This window comes from Saimiri boliviensis, chromosome 3 (assembly GCF_048565385.1).
Source record: "Saimiri boliviensis isolate mSaiBol1 chromosome 3, mSaiBol1.pri, whole genome shotgun sequence".
Classification (NCBI taxonomy): domain Eukaryota; kingdom Metazoa; phylum Chordata; class Mammalia; order Primates; family Cebidae; genus Saimiri; species Saimiri boliviensis.
The window spans coordinates 165,985,225-166,002,950 of record NC_133451.1 but is presented as its reverse complement, the minus strand read 5'-3'; the positions used below and the strand labels follow the sequence as shown (position 1 = coordinate 166,002,950).

The 17,726-nt window shown below is 34.0% G+C and overlaps 1 protein-coding gene across 10 annotated transcripts in view; it reads left to right on the top strand.

The window, feature by feature from the left end:
• Positions 1 to 17,726, top strand: part of BLTP1 (bridge-like lipid transfer protein family member 1) — a 217,450-nt gene that overhangs the window by 185,381 nt on the left and 14,343 nt on the right. For 9 of the 10 annotated variants that reach the window (XM_039479082.2, XM_074396938.1, XM_074396937.1 and 6 more), the window contains 10 exons: positions 1,839 to 2,054; positions 3,204 to 3,384; positions 3,903 to 4,104; positions 5,702 to 5,863; positions 6,412 to 6,551; positions 8,557 to 8,758; positions 12,972 to 13,172; positions 13,924 to 14,103; positions 16,104 to 16,241; positions 16,985 to 17,242. In XM_039479082.2, coding sequence (XP_039335016.2) covers positions 1,839 to 2,054; positions 3,204 to 3,384; positions 3,903 to 4,104; positions 5,702 to 5,863; positions 6,412 to 6,551; positions 8,557 to 8,758; positions 12,972 to 13,172; positions 13,924 to 14,103; positions 16,104 to 16,241; positions 16,985 to 17,242 — 1,880 coding nt within the window. The remainder of the gene's footprint in view (positions 1 to 1,838; positions 2,055 to 3,203; positions 3,385 to 3,902; positions 4,105 to 5,701; positions 5,864 to 6,411; positions 6,552 to 8,556; positions 8,759 to 12,971; positions 13,173 to 13,923; positions 14,104 to 16,103; positions 16,242 to 16,984; positions 17,243 to 17,726) is intronic. The other variant, XM_074396941.1, reaches the window with a different exon arrangement.

Here is a 17,726-nt window from a genome sequence, read left to right as displayed (position 1 = left end):
GTGAAACTTTGCTATGAATGTGCCCTCAAGAGGAGCTGCAAGGATCTTTGAAACTGCTCTTTTTAAACCAGCCTCAAGTGAGGCTGTGACAATAAGAGTAAGAGTTTCTAATAATGATAATAAATTGAGCTTTAGGGATTCTTTCTTCCCTTTCCTAGACTGAAGCTACTGACTCCTGAATCCCATAAGCTAAGCATATTTGGTTTTATTCCCTCATTTTTCTGGAGTACGTTCTCAAATAACTTTCTATGAAAAGTTGTTATTGCAGATCTACTTCATTTTTTGTGTATTCTAAAGTAGCTTTACTGTTGCATTTATTATTGGGTTGGGAACAGAATTCTAGTCTAATATTTATTTCTTCTCCTAGGTAAGATAAACTGCTCTATTATCTTCCAGCATTCAGCTGGTTATCTTTTTCAGTTCTGTGAATGTGACTTGGAATTTTTTTGGTATTTTATATCTGTTTTTACCTAGAAATTTTTAGAATCTTTTCATTGTATTTAATTTCATGGTAGTCCAGGTTTGAGTCTTTTCTAACAATTTTCTAGGTATTTTGGTATTTCTTAAAACATAATATAAATTTGATTATAGGAAATATTACTTTATAGTTGTGTGGATTAATTCTACCCTCTTTTGTCTTAATAGTAATCCTGTAAGTTGCACATTTGCCTTCCTGGACAGATGATCTGTATCTCTTTACTTTTTTGTTTTACGTTACCTTTTTAAAAAATATTTTTATTTTTTATTGAGATATAATTTACATTAATGTAACCATATTTTCCAGATGTACAATTTGATAAGTTCTTTACATACTTTATTTTGGTAAGATCACTTAGCATGAGATCTACTCTCTTAACACCTTTTTGTGTGTGCAATACAATATCGTTTAGTTGCAGGCACAATCTCTAGAACTTCTAATCTTGCATAACTGAAACTTTATATGATTGCTTAGCAACTCCCAACCTCTCCCTGACCCTTAGCCCCTGGCAACTACCGTTCTATTCTTTACTTCTGTAAGTTGGGTAATTTTAGATAATTCATGTAAGTGGAATCACGCAGTATTTGTCCTTCTTTCATGGCTTATTTCATGTAGCATAATGTCCTCAAGTTCATATATAATGTCACATAGTACAGCATTTCCTTCTTTTTTTTTAAGGCTGATAATATTCCATTGTATGTATGCACCACATTTGTTAATTCATTTATCTGTCAATGGATATTTTAGGTTGTTTCTACATCTTGGCTATTGTGAAAATGCTGCAGTAAACATGGGAGTGCTAATATCTCTTTGAGATCCCAATTTCAATTCTTTTGTATATTCAATTCTTCAGTATATAAACTATACCATATATGCTGGAAAATGAAATCTTTTCCAACATACATGGTATAGTTTATATACTCATATAGTTTATATAAACTATACCATATATGTGTGTGTGTGTGTGTATATATATATATAGTTTATATAGTTTATAATATATACTATATAGTATATATGGTTTATATACTGGTTATATAGTTTATATAAACTATACCATATGTGCTGGAAAATGAAATCTTTTCCAACATACATGGTATAGTTTATATACTGATAATCAGACTCCTTAAAAGTGTTGATTACATCTGTGTCCTCATCACCTAGCACATAGCCTGGCATATAATAGTTATTCAGTACATAGTAGCTGAATAGAATGTGACTCCATTAAACTCCCTCATGTGAATTTATAAAATAGTAAAATTTATTTACAGACTATTGCTCACTTAACAGGTTAGAAAGTAGTTTATTACAAGGAACTGTCATTTTACTATAACGTAATGATCAATTGTTCTTTCTGTAGACATACATCTCGTAAAAAAGCAACAGGCTTTGCTGCTGTTCATCAGCTATTTACAGAACGCTGGCCAACAACACCAGTCAATAGAAGTCTTAGTGGCACAGCTACAGAGAGAAATATTGACTTTGAACTTGATATACGGGTTGAAATTGATAGTGGAAAATGTGTACTCCACCCAACCACCCTTCTACAAGAACATGATGATATAAGTTTGAGAAGGTAAGAAATCGATTGAAAAAGGATACATGTAACTTTATTAGAAATACTATTCATATTTCACTGAATTATAACAAACTTCTCCATTCCAAAATGCAGATTTGAAGTGTAAATGTAATTATAGTTATAATGGTCAAGTGGTTATTTCTTACACAGTTTCTTATAAACAACTGTATAGTATTTTCTGGCAACTAGAAATCGATGTCTGATTGACAGCGTAGCATATTTTTTAATTAAAATAATTGTATCTTTGGAATTCTTTTAACACACATGAATTTGTCAGTGTCTCTCCCTGCACTGTGCATATTTCAGTTTTAAAGAACAACAAAATGCTCAGAAATACCTTGGTTATTGAGAGTTTTGGTGAGTTCATAAAGAAATAAGAAAGACTGGCAGATAGTTACACAGACTTCAGTAGACTGAAACTGCGTTCAGGATATAACTGCAGCTTTACTATTTGTTTACATCACTAAATGATGATATAAAGAGGATTAACATTATATTTTTTTCTTTAAATTTTGTTTTTCTTTTCTAATCTACATGAACTGTAAAAAAATAGTTATAATTGAGTGGATGGGTGGAGATGTAGATCTAAAAAGAATGTTGATGCTAACTGAAACCTGGTAATGGGAACATGGAAGATCATTAATGATACTATTCTTATTACTTTTTTATATGTTAAAAAATTTCCATAATAAAATATTTTTTCAATTGTCTGAGGCTTTTATAAAATAAGAGAAAATAAAAAGGTACTATAAACAATTAAAATCTCTTATAAATGTAGTGATGATAAAAAGAATTACTATTATTTTTGATTGAACCATAATAATCCATAATAAATTGCTAATATTTAGCTGTATTTTTACCTATATAAAGGGCAGTTTCATTTGGTTCAACCAAATACGTTCAAGTCAAAGTCATGGCCCTAGGAAAGAATAAAGGTGACTGCCCTGTATAGTTAAGGAACATACAACATTTACATCACTCATGCAAGGCATTTAACCAGTCTAGCTAGAGATGTTGTTGAACTTTACTTTTTTCAACTTCCTTAATGAAGGATTACATTCCATTTAGTGTAATGATAAAAGTTTGATTTTAAACAAACAAAAAGTGTCCTTTCTTAAAAAGATAAGAACATTTTTCTGTTCACAGGAGTTATGATCGAAGTTCTAGGAGCTTAGATCAAGATTCACCTTCAAAAAAGAAGAAGTTTCAAACTAATTATGCTTCTACCACCCATTTAATGACCGGAAAGAAAGTGCCATCATCTCTGCAGACAAAGCCTAGTGACTTAGAAACAACAGTATTTTACATTCCTGGAGTTGATGTAAAGGTAAAAACCTAATTGTCTAGGGTAAGGAATTAGATTATTGGTAGCAATGTTTATTTTCTATCATATATGTTCATCTTTTTCTCATTATATTAAGATGAGACTTAGTGACTCTTTTGTGTAATATACCCATATTCTTCTGGACAGAAGAACATCAAAACTGCAGGTTCCTATTTCATTTATATAGCATTTTCCATGAAAGTTTGATGGAAAGAAGTTTGGTTTTTTAATGAATTAATATTCATAACAAACTTCCTAAACCTTGCCTAGTGCAACTTCATTAAACAGCCATTTTTTAGATTCTAGAATTACAGAATCGTAGAGTATTCCATTGGAAATGACATTAAAGATTATCTGAAATGACCTTTTTATTTTTAAAAATGAATAAAAGCAAAGAAACTTGCCAGGATCACAAAGTTAACTTTTAAAAGTTAAAAGTCTTCTGACTTCCAGTGTTCTTTCTACCACATTTTTCTATACTTCTTGATTTTCTTTATCTTTATAATTTTGTTTCAATACAGTTGCATTACAATTCCAAGACACTAAAGACTGAATCACCTAATGCCTCCAGAGGATCTTCCTTGCCAAGAACACTCTCCAAAGAGTCCAAGCTGTATGGTATGAAAGATAGTGCAACATCTCCTCCTTCTCCTCCTTTACCTTGCACTGTCCAGAGCAAGACTAACACCTTACTTCCTCCCCAGCCCCCACCTATTCCCACAGGTATTTAAGGAGTATATACTCTATTTTTTGTCATTTTTAAAATTTTTAGTTATTACCTACTTGCTCTTTTGAGACTTTCAAATGCACACGTTTAAGAAAAAAAAAGGACACAGACTTGTCAATAATGACTATACAAAATTTGTATATGGAAGTGTGGGCCAACTATTTTTGGCTGCTTTTGAAATTGACATTAGAGTATACCAAATAGGTTAATTACTTAAATCTTTAGGTCTAGGCATTTAAAAAAAAAAAAAGAGTTTTATGTAACAAAAGAAGAGTTTTCATTCAAATTTGGGGGCTTATGATCAAATGCAAATATCAACCTTAACACATTTAAAAGAGAGTAGTACATTTGGCTTAACCACATTTATTACTTCTCTGTTGTATAACAGATTACCCAGAATTTAGTGCTTATAACCTCAAACACAGGTTCTGTTGATCAGAAATGCAGGCACAGTTTGGCTCAGTGGATCTAACTCATGTTCTTTTACAAGATTGCAGTCATGACATTGGCTAGGGCTAGAGACATCTGAATACTTGACTAGGGATGAAAAATCTGCCTCTAACATATCCCAGTCATATGACTCAGTAACTGGTACTTCAGTTTCTTCCCATGTGGGCTTCTCTACTGGGCCTCTTGAGTGTTCTCACGATATGGCAGTTGACTTCCCTCAAAAGAAATGATCCAAAAGATACCATGGATGAAGCTGCAATATATTTTATGGCTTAGCCTTTGAAGTCACATGCCATCACTGCCACAGCTTTTACTCATCACACAGGTCAGTATGGGAAGAAACTACATAAGGGCATGAATACTAGGAAGCAAGGATCCTTGAACATCATCTTGGAATCTTGTGCTACCATAGCACATTAATGATACCGTACATACATGGCAGGATTTCCAAAAAAAGGAGTATCAGACTAGACAAGAATTATTTGAAAAGGTTTTATTTAGGAGACAGAACTTGATATATAAACCTTTTAAAACAGTAATCATGCTGATAATGCCTAATACCACCTTTCAGTTAACAAGGCATGTCTATGTCCAATAAGTGGATGGCAGATATTAATCCATTTTATAAATGAGTTAAGGCTTATAGAAGTTGAATGTCTTTCCTAGATTTGCACAACTAATAAATGTTAAGAGTTGGAAACCTTAGCCAAAGCTAGCTAAGATGTTTTACTCATTCTCCTGAAGCAGAAATATTTAGTTAGGTAGAAGGAAAGACAAATGGCATCCCATATAGGGAAGCATTATAAATATGTACAAGCTAAACATAGGAAAGCCTGTTCTCTATATCTTCTTAAATGGACAGGACTAATGCTAATGAGAGGTTAAGCAAAAAATAAAGCTGAAAAAGTGGACCAAAACTTGTGACATGGAGCAAGTAGGAATAACCATCTTATTATATGTTATTAATCACCTTTGTATTCTAATGTATAATTCTTTTCAACCTGCTATTTTTATTTCTTGTAAGGCCTTAAATATAAGGTGCTTTACCTAATTAAACTTTAATTCAAATTTCTCACAAAGTTGTCTTATGTTAAATTGAAACTTTTTATAAAATCCATTAAATGGAAGTTATAAATGTTCTAGCAAAAGGAAAAGGAAGCGGAGGAGTAAAAACAGCCAAGTTATATGCCTGGGTAGCACTTCAGTCATTGCCAGAAGAAATGGTTATCAGTCCCTGCCTATTAGACTTTCTGGAAAAAGCTCTGGAAACTATCCCAATTACACCAATTGAAAGGAATTATACAGGTAAGCATCCTTCTTATATACCTCCCCATCACTTATATTTTGGGATCTTGTATATAAGGTTTTCTTAATGCTGCTATACATTATTACATATGTGCAATTATAAATAGTAAAGAATTATAAATTGTAAAAGAACTGAGAGATCATCTAATTGTCATTTACAAATGAAGAAACTAAGTCCTGGTGAGGTTACCTAACATTCTCATGGCCACAGCTAGTTAAGGACAAAATTAACATCCTTAGGTTCTACATCGTTAGGTTCTACATCGTTAGGTTCTGCATCCTTAGTTTGTCTCTGGGACTGGAATCTCCTTGAGGGCAAGGGTATAATCACTAGTATCTTGGTAAAGTGTTTGGTATAGCAGTAGGAAAATTCGAGTTTGGGGGAATGAGCAAGAGGTGTGAACAGGGAAAGAAGTACAGAATGAAGGGCTACAGAAGCAGATATTTCTGGGTGTTCATACCTCTCTTCTCACATAAACAATAAGGATCTTTTAATAAATAGTTTGCCTTTGACCTAATAATAAAACTTAACCAAATATTTTAAACAGCTGTCAGCTCACAAGATGAAGATATGGGACATTTTGAAATACCAGATCCTATGGAAGAGTCAACAACGTCACTAGTGTCATCTTCAACATCTGCTTATTCTTCCTTCCCTGTAGATGTTGTGGTTTATGTACGAGTTCAGGTGATAGACTTCATTTTTTTTCTTTTTGTTTTAAAGAAAAATGTTTTCCTTAAGTTTATTTAACATTTCAAATTATTACTATTTAAAAGTTTTCTTAATCTCAGGTTCATGAACCATTAGTATGTTTATGATGGATTGGAGGTTACCTGAACATCTGTAGTATATGTAACATTTTAAGTGTATACAGTCGCTCAAGTTACAAAGCCATTATGTTCTAAGTAACCCATCATAAACTAAATAGCTTAAGTCCATAATGGATTTAATACACCTAACTTACCAAACATTATTTAAGGTAAGCTTTCCTTAGACTAGCTTACCTTAAATGTGCTCAGAACACATTAGCCTTCAGTTGGGTAAAATCATCTAACACAAGCCTTTTTTATAATAAAATGTTGAGTATCTCATTAATTTATTGAATGTTGTACTGAAAACGAAATGCAGAATGGTTATGTGGTACTCAAAGTACAGTTTCTACTGAATGTGTATCATTTTCACACCATCATCAAGTAGAAAAATCCTAAATTGGAGATCATCTATATTCACTTTTCTACTAAAAAGTGTCATAGATCTTTGGGTTTTCAAAAATTGAATCTCATATTTCTGTGGCAAACAAATTGATAAGTTGATACCCTTTTTTAAATATTTTATGCCTTTATTTTGAGACCTTAATTTCTTGTCATTATAGTTCTTCTAGGCAGATATAAAGTGTAATTGAGATATAAAGTCACAGTAGTACCTTTGTTAAAACTTTTTCTAAGAGTTACCTAGTTTTTATTTAACATTTTATTCTAAAATTCAATGCTACCAGTAGGCCTTTGGGAGTATATGTTAGCATTTAATTAAATATGTTTATCAAGTTTTGATATTGAAAACTACTTGTATCAAAACTTCAGGGTTCAGTTGATCCTCAATTAAAATCTGATCATCAATCTTAAGAGTAAAAGAAACACTAATGGTCATCTGTTCCAAATATTTTCCATAATAGTAATGTGGCCAAAAGAGCTTCAGTCTTACATTCTAGAATTTTTAGCTAGTTTTTTCAAAGGTCTGATGGAAACACAATGAATGAGGGCTTGAGGGTTATAAAACCTTTGGGCTGGGTGCAGTGGCTCACACCTGTAAGCAGCACTTTGGGAGGCTGAGGCAGGTACACCACTTGAGCCCAGGAGTTTTAGCCCAGCCTGGGCAACATATGGAGACCCCATCTCTGCCACAAAAAAAAAAAAAAAAAAAAAAAAAAAAAAAAAACCTAACCAGGCATGGTGGTCCGCGTCTGTGGTCCTAGCTACTTGAGAGGCGGGGATGAGAAGATTGCTTGAGACTGGTAGGTCAAAAGCTGCAATGAGCCATAATTGTACCACTGCAGTCCAGCCTAGGCAACAGAGTGAGTCCCTTGTATACTTAGGAGATTGGCTTTAGGACTACCCCTGCCCTCCCCACCATGTATACCAAAATCCGCACATACTCAAGTCCTGCAGTCAGCCCTGAGGAATTACTAAAAAAGAAAAGAAACAGTCCTCTGTATATGTGGATACAGAATACTGTATTTTCGATCCATGTTTGGCTGAAAAACTTGATATATTAATTGGACTAGCACAGTTCAAACCTGTGGTGTTCAAGGATCAACTGTCATATTGCCCAGAGATGGCTCCTCAAATACTTAGCTTCTTAAAAATGGTAGCATTTTGTTTATACATTTTGATTTTTATATCATGCTTCTGTTTAAAAAAGCTAGGACAATAAACACAAAATCTTAAGTATCAAATGAGTAAACATGATCAATATATGTAGACTGAAATGAAAATTAAATGTAAGCTTTGAAATTCAGTTTTTTAACTTCCCTGTAGATACTGTGGTTCAAGTATGAGTTCAGGTGATATACTTCATTTCTTTCTGTTTTTTTTAATGTTTTTCTTAAGTTTATTTGAATATTTCAATATTATTTCCATTTAAAACTTTTCTTTTATCCAATTCCTAGAAATCTTTTGCTTTCTGTTATTTTTAGCCCTCACAGATCAAGTTTAGCTGTTTACCAGTATCAAGAGTAGAATGCATGCTAAAGCTGCCATCCCTGGACTTGGTGTTTTCTTCAAACCGAGGAGAACTGGAGACTTTAGGGACTACGTATCCTGCAGAGACTTTATCCCCTGGAGGTAATGCTACTCAGAGTGGAACAAAGACTTCTGCTAGCAAAACTGGAATACCAGGTATAGATAATGGTCTTTTATTCCTCTAGTACAAAACCAAATACTATTTTTAAATCAATATTTTAATAGTAATTAATATATATATTTTAAAACACATTTGGAAAAGGGGAATATTTGAGGATTATTTATAGAAAAAATCTATAGTAGACCAATGTGTTGAGTATATTTCATGTGTTACCTGAACTTGAGTACCCTTTTTTTTTTTAGCTGAATGGCAATGAAACAGCATTTTAAATTTGGCTTGAATGTACACACTAAAGCACTATGACATAAATACTGTATAATAATCCACACATTCAAGTGTTTTTGAATTTTTTTATATTAAGCTCTGTTTGACATTAAAGAGTAATCAGTGTTGCAAATAGAAAATAAGAAACATAGTGTTACCTTACAGGAATTTTTTTCTTATACTGACTGAAAACTGTATCAAGTAGCAGTAGCATATGTATTTTTAAATGGCAAATTTGGTTTTCTATGTGTTTCATAAGTTTTTAAAACATAATTGACTTCCTGAGATTATAGGTATTCCTCACTATGTTAATGCTGGGTACCATTGACTTCCTGAGATTATAGGTATTCCTCACTATGTTAATGCTGGGTACCATTTCTGCCCTAAAAATTGAATAGAGATCACACATGCAAATGGTAAATATTTTTATTGAATACCTCTAAAAAAGAGACTAGACTGAATGAAAACTGATAAGAAAACTGGAATATCATTAAAATAGTGGTTCTTAACCAGGAGCTATCTTGCTGGCAATTTTGACAGACAATTTTTATAGTTATTACTGAGAGGGTACAGCTGGCAGCTACTATGGAAGCCAGAGATGCTACTAAACATTCTATAGTATATATGACAACCCCCTCCACTGCCAAAGAATTATCCAGTTGAAAATGTCAATAATATCAAGGTTGAGAAGGCTTGCATTAAGAGGGATAAAAAAATAAAATCCTAAATTCTATTTTTGAGAGAAAACAGTGGAGGGGAAAATACTTTTCTGATTTGTAAGGAAATACAGCATAGGTTTTGAGTGCTATGTTTTAAGAGTCATCTTAGAGTGAAATCTTTATTCTAATAATTTCATCAAATATCAGTTGGAAAAATCATTACAGACTGGCTTGTGAGAAAGCATCCCAAAATTCTTCCAGTATTTACTTGTATTAGTGGGGAAATGGTTATAGGAATGTCATTTGTTTTGCTCTGTTGAAAGTTTTCACAAACAAAAAGGTTGATAGAAAGATTTTGCTAATCTGGTCACCCATTATCTACTACTAAGTTCCAAAATATTGCTGTTGGAGTGGTGTTGTCAACAAAATATTATAGTGGTAGTGCTGGTTTCTGATTATAAAAGTTAAACCCACTATTCATTATAGAAAATAGTACACTAAAGATGTACTGAAAGTAAGAATTATCTCGATCTATCATAGAGATAACCATTGTTATCTCTGGTAACACTACAGCATTTCTATAGTGATATAATCTTTTTCCAAAGCAAAAATTGAAATATGGCCTCTTCTGCTATGTAACTTTTTAAAATTTAAAATATCATAGTTATTTTCCTATATTATTAAATATTCATCTCTAAAATTAGTGGCTATATGATATTCCATCATTTTGATCATATACTTGAGATTCCTGGGTTATTTTGCTTTTAAAATAATACTAAAATCAACATCTTTGTATGTAAATATTTTTAAACAAATACATATTCTTAAGAGAAATTCTTAAAAGTAGAAATTTCTAGGTTAGGAAGTATGAACATTCTGAAAGTGTTTTGATACATTTGCCTTCTGGTAAGACTAAGATTTCTACACTCTCACCACAGTGTATATGGACACCAGTCCATTGTGTTCTTCCCAATACTGTTTTTAATTTTAGTCATTGTCAATGGGATGGTTTAAAATTGGATTTTTTTTTGTTTGTTTGTTTTTTGAGACGGAGTTTCGCTCTTGTTACCCAGGCTGGAGTGCAATGGCGCGATCTCGGCTCACCACAACCTCCGCCTCCTGGGTTCAAGCAGTTCTCCTGCCTCAGCCTCTGAGTAGCTGGGATTACAGGCACGTGCCACCATGCCCAGCTAATTTTTTGTATTTTTAGTAGAGACGGGGTTTCACCATGTTGACCAGGATGGTCTTGATCTCTTGATCTTGTGATCCACCCGCCCCGGCCTCCCAAAGTGCTGGGATTACAGGCTTGAGCCACCGTGCCCGGCCTTTAAAATTGGATTTTATTATTTTAATCTATACTCTATTACTTATTAGCTATTTGTTGGGAATGGTAAATATATGTCCATGTTCATTTCTCTTTTGGAATGTTAATGTTTTTCTTAATGACAAACTTGTCATAATGTCCTAAATTATTAGAACTTAATTTATTATAGCAGTATTGTGCACCATGCTAGGAATAAGTAGTGAAAGGAATATGAAATGTGAACCTTTTTTATGCCCAACTTTTATCATTCTTTAGAAAACAACAGAAATGAATAGCAATCCTCATTTTATCATTATAGAATATTCAAGGAATGATGATGAGAATATACAGGCTGTGACAATATCCATTCTTTCAAAGGATCTTTGTAGTCTGGGTCAGTGCTAGGGGATAAGAATAGTGAACTTAGGGCTGGGTGCGGTGGCTCACACCTGTAATCCCAGCACTTTGGGAGGCCGAGGCGGGTGGATCACGAGGTCAAGAGATCGAGACCATCCTGGTCAACATAGTAAAACCCCGTCTCACTAAAAATACAAAAAAAATTAGCTGGGCATGGTGGCATGTGCCTGTAATCCCAGCTACTCAGGAGGCTGAGGCAGGAGAATTGCCTGAACCCAGAAGGCGGAGGTTGTGGTGAGCCGAGATTGCGCCATTGCACTCCAGCCTGGGTAACAAGAGTGAAACTCCGTCTCAAAAAAAAGAATAGTGAACTTAGCTAATAGATATGGTCCATACTTACTAATGTAGAACCTAAACTGAATGTGGAGGAGCAAATAATAGCCCAGCAAACAAGCTTATTTTAAATGGAAGCATGAAGTGAGTATGAGTTAGCTAAACAGAGAGTTCAGGGAAGGAACACCGGGAGAGAATACAAAATTCAACAAGAAGAAACAGTTTGGCAACTCAGAATAACAAAAAGGAAGAAAAAAAAGCCATTATAAGCATGGAGACTTGCATAAGAAAGGTTTAGAGAGAAACTCGTGTGGGAAAGCCACTGAAAGGTTAGCAAGGGAGTGGATATGATTCATGTATATACTTTTAGAATACCAGTCCAGCTGCAGTGTAGCAGTTGATTCGAGTAGGACAAGGCAAGGAGAGACATTTCTGTAGTCCAGACAGAGTTAACGATTGCTTAAGCTAGGATGGCAGCAGTGGAAGGAAATGGACAGAGTTTATTTACCTGAGATCCTGAGATATAGAAATTATGAATGATAAATTGCATGACAGATAGGAGGAGGAAGGATGACAGGTTTTGGCTGAGCTATTTACATGGAAGTATCCCTTACTAGTAATCGGGAACACCAGAAGAAAAACAAATTCAAGGAAAAAGATCAAGAGTGCAGTTCAGTTTAAATGCCTGTGACCCATTTGAATAGGAGGTCAAGTAGGCAGTTGTAATATATAAATCCAAAAGAAGTCTGGTCTGGACATACATTTTGGAATCACCAACAAAATCATTTAATAATCTGTTCAAATGGTCTCGTATTTTTTATGTTTTTGGAATTTACATGTCCTCCCTAGTAAATGTTACCTACAAGGACACTTGGCTAACAGAGATTTTTTTTTTTTTTTTAACTTTCTGCATGTGCATACCTTGTTCTGTTTCCACTGTACTTACTGAAGTGTCAACTCCCAAGTATATGATACGGATTTTTTACAGTATGTTCTCCTCCCCCTTTGCTTGAGTCCAACTATTATGGGCCTCTTCCACTGCCTGCTTCTAGTAGTGAAGGAGAAAAGAAATAGGAAACCATGCAGTAGGCCAAACATATATATAAGTAACTGTTTTAAGGATAAACAGAGTTTTCAGCCCTTGTGTAAATTAATTGGAAAATACCTCTAAGTCCTTATTTTAGTTTTAAGGATTAAAATATATTGATCTGTTAATGTTTGAGTGTTTACATTTTATTCTGAGGTCATGTTTGGTTTTTAAGAACATATTATTGACTGACCTTTTTTTCTCATGGCTTTATTCATACTTTGAATTTCTTGTGTTCACTGTAGGTTCATCGGGATTAGGCAGCCCTCTTGGCCGAAGTCGACACAGTAGTAGTCAGTCAGATCTGACCACTTCCAGCAGCAGTTCATCTGGCCTGAGCTTCACTGCATGCATGTCTGACTTTTCCCTTTATGTATTTCATCCATATGGAGCAGGGAAACAAAAAACTGCTGTTTCTGGCCTTACAGCTGGATCAGGAGGATTAGGTATACTTTGCGTGTTTATTCTTTTTCAGATCTGTAGCATCTTTTCAAGCTTTCTTTTCATAAATCATAAGGGACATAGACAAGATTGGATACTTTTTATATTTTTCCTCTTTGATAATACCTATCTCAGCTTTACATAATATGTAGACATATACAATAATTATACAAGAATTCTAATATTGAGAATATTTTCTAAGCAATATACATAGCACAGCAATCTCCAATATTCAGATTATGGAATATCAGATTACCTATCTTATTGAAATGTTTAAATGTCTTAATAAATCACTGTCCATTTGTATAAAAAATTGTATAAAAAGTAAAATTTTAAATTGAATAGGTCACATTTGTTAACTTAAAAAGAGACTATTAAGTCAGTCATTTAGTGAAATTAAATTTCATTGGCACTTTGAAGTGAGACAAACCACTAAAATGCATAAGAGCTTATTATTAGTAACTATCTCTTGACTTATATTTAAACAAATGATGAAAATATATATTCCATGTCAATTCTAGCTTCTATTGTTGGAGAAGGGTTGTAAAAATCACCAATTATGTTTATGGGTTTGAACCTCTTAAATTGTTGTTAGGAATGCTAATACTCATTAGATCATTCTGCTTAAGTTTTTACCTCAAGTGATTTTAATTCATGCCCTATTACAGTGTATTAGATAATTTTCACTTAACTAGAAAGCTGTGTGCATTCATATATATATATAAATGTGGGGATTTGTGTTTGTTTGTTTTAAAGGGAATGTGGATGAGGAGCCCACTTCAGTCACTGGTCGAAAAGATTCACTCAGTATAAACCTTGAGTTTGTAAAAGTGAGTTTGTCACGGATCAGGCGTTCAGGAGGTGCCTCATTTTTTGAAAATCAGTCTGTAAGCAAGTCTGCAAGCAAAATGGACACGACTTTAATAAATATATCTGGTACTCAATTTTATAGTTTTTAAATTAAAATATTGTTTTCCAAAATTAAATAATGGCCTCTGTTTTAATAGTGTTTAAATATTAAGTCAATTAATGTTAAGCTTTTCAGTGATAAGTTGGGTTTAAAGGAGAGGAATGTCCAGCCTATGGTACTGTCTCAGTCCAAGTAATCAATGTTAGGAATATGATTTCTAGATAAATAGACCTATCCCCCAAGGGCCAAATATACCTAATTAAATCAATAAAAGTTAACTTCTTTTCTTTACTTCTTCTCAACGAATTGTTACAGTTTTGTTTTTTTCTAATTTTAAGTGCTTAAAACACTAAAACGGGATGAATGTTTAAAAATGTTTACTTGATGTCAGAAAACCTTGAATTGTTTGCATGTGTATTGCTGGTTTTAAAAACAGCTGTACAACTATGGGCAAATCACTCATTTACTTTACATTGTGATTTGAATATTTAAAATTAAATGCAAATAGAACGTTCTGAAGAATTCAGAATACTGAGTAAAAACTTTCATAATTATGAACCAAATAAATACGGTATGTTCACTTAACCCAGTATTCTGCAAATATATTAAGCCTACGTTTTAGAGTACACCTTTGTCAGAGATTGCTGGGTGATTGAGGGGAGCAGGCATGAATTCAACAAGGTCTTATGTGTAGACAAATAAATGAGTCCAGGATAATAAATCCTATAATGGAGCTTTATATAAAGAGGAGGAAACAATAAATTCTGTCTTGTATGAGAAATCAGAAAAGGCTTGACATGGGAAATGTTATTTGGTGAAGATTCTGAAAAATGAATAGGAATATTCTTGGAGGTAGCAGCATGGTATTCAGTGGCACAGAAGCATCAATATGCTTCTAGATCATAGTTTGATTTGCTGTGGCTGAAGCATAGGGTATAAGTGAACATTTAATTGATCGTACAAAGTGGATGGAGCTAGAAATAGGCTAGAGGTAATGTTGATAAAATAGGACCCGATTATAGAGGGACTCATCATATGCTGAAGAATTGGGTTCCGACCTTTTAGGCAGTGAGAAGCCATTAGAGGTTAAGAAACAGGGTGATACTTCAGAATATGTTTTAGAAAGAGAGTTGATGGTAGCATGAAAGATAGGAAAGAAAGATGCTTGAGGAGACTGTTGAAATAGACCGTGCAGTAGTAGATGAAAGTCTAAACTGGCAGTAAAAAGAGAAAGGGGAATGAGGAGTGGGTTTAAGAGAGATATAAGAGAATCCATAAGCTTGAGTACAAGTTGTATTAGGGGCAGCAGAGGAGACAATGTCTCAAACTTTTAGCTTAGATGACTGAAGGAGCAGTGAAGCCATTAACGTAGAAAATAAGGAAATGTCTATAGGACATTTAGGTGGAAGGTTCTGGTAGACAGTTGACTTAGGGACTATGGCTATGTAGGTATGGGCTCAGACAAAAACAGAAATTTTAGCTTTGGAAGACATTAGCTTGTAAACCCTATAGAAACTATGGTAGAAGAACAGAAGAGCATGTACAACAGCAGCAGCAGAATGCTCCAGAGCAGAACTCTGGAAAAAGGCCATCAGAATGTTTTTTGTCGAAAGTCACTGCTATTTGTCTGATAGGAAAATAGTAGTCCCTGCCCCACAGCTATTTGGTTTACACTTCCTTTTGAGAAAATTTGTATACCAGCTCATCCTGATGATTTTCTGTCATAGAGAAGACTGCTGTGTTAAAATTGAAAGCTGGCTATCATACTAATCTTTAGAACTTACCTGAGGATTTCATGATAAAGTGATAATAGAATTCCAACTTGCCATCACCTCAAAAAAGGAAAATGGTATTAACAGTGTTAGAATGTGCTGTTTTTGTAATGTGTGGAAGAATATATCACTTACTAATCATAATATGTAACTTAAACATAATTCAGCTGTATAATAACCCTGTCTTATATCTATCATTGTGAAACACTAAGGGTTTTAAAAATCTGTACTAACGAATGTTATTTATGTATCAGCTGTTTGTGATATAGGGTCTGCCTCCTTTAAATACGATATGCGCCGACTCAGTGAAATTCTGGCATTTCCAAGAGCATGGTATAGGAGAAGTATTGCAAGACGTCTATTCCTCGGAGACCAAACTATAAATTTGCCAAGTAAGCTTGTTATGTAATTTTAATTTTGGTTACAGTAGCAGCAAGACCTAATTGATAACACAAACTTGATCTACTTGGTAGGATGTACCATGTGATACATTCAGTCATTCCAGAATGTCCACTGGGCACCTCTAATATGCCAACCACAGGGGATAGACATTAGCACTCAGGATATATCAGAGAACCAAAGAGACAAAAGTCTTGCGTTCTTTGAGATTACATTCCAGCTGATTTTTTATTCTGTAACTGTACTAACAAATTAGTAAACTTGTAAATTAGTAACATTGTTAGTACATTTATTCTATAATGATTACTCTCTAATCCTTTTAAATATCCAAGTTAATTATAGTTAGTTAAGTATGGGAAACAGAAGACATTGGGAACATGTTACTATCTTGCCTGCAGTTGTCTGCTAGATTTAGATATTGTTGTAGGTTAACGAAATCAAGAGATTTTTGGAAGTTAAAAGTAGGGTCAGTTACATACAGAGGCAAATATGAGAAACTCTAGGTCTTAGTGTATTTTCTTACCTGTAAACTGGGACCAGAGCTCCTGTTTTGCATTTTTCATGGAGTTTAAACAAAATACTGGAATGTTCTTTGCAAACTGTACATTGCTGTACAGCTGCTAAACAGAGAACTAGAAGGAATACATAATGTGATTAGAAATGGATGGGTGAAATTATTTTATAACATAAGGATTTTACCCTGTTAATTTGGATTTTTTGTTTTGTTTTCTACTAGCATCTGGCCCAGGGACACCTGACTCCATTGAAGGGGTAAGCCAACACCTTTCCCCTGAATCATCAAGAAAAGCTTACTGCAAGACCTGGGAGCAGCCGAGTCAGTCAGCCTCTTTCACCCACATGCCTCAGTCACCTAATGTGTTCAACGAGCATATGACAAACAGCACCATGTCACCAGGGACAGTAGGACAAAGCCTAAAATCCCCAGCTTCCATAAGATCAAGGAGTGTATCTGATTCTTCAGTTCCTCGAAGAGGTAACACTGCTCTTTTTGTTATCAGTAGCCCTCCAGTGATCTCAAGATAAAATTTTAGTTACTCTCAGATTTCAGCCCTAAGTATAGAAAAATCTACTCTTGAGGTTTTTATGATACGTTTTAAAAAAGAAAAAAAAATCCCCCAAAACAACAAAACAAACATTTCAAAGTATTGCCAACAACACACCTAGATGGCCAGTAGATAAGGGGAGAGGAATTAGTATATTGTTAGTGTGTTCCATATGGCCTTGGCCTTGTACTTGTGCCTGATTGTATAAAAACGATGTAGTTCTTATCAAAAGATTAAAATAATAATGCAGGATGCAAGATACATGCTAAGTTCGTAAGAACATAAAAGACAGGAACCCCAACCGGCGTCTGCATTTCAGAACTATTTCTGCCTTTGAGTCCTCTATGTGGCAACAGTACCTTATGATTTTCTTCTTACTTAAACAAAATCCTGCCGGGCATGGTGATGTGTGCC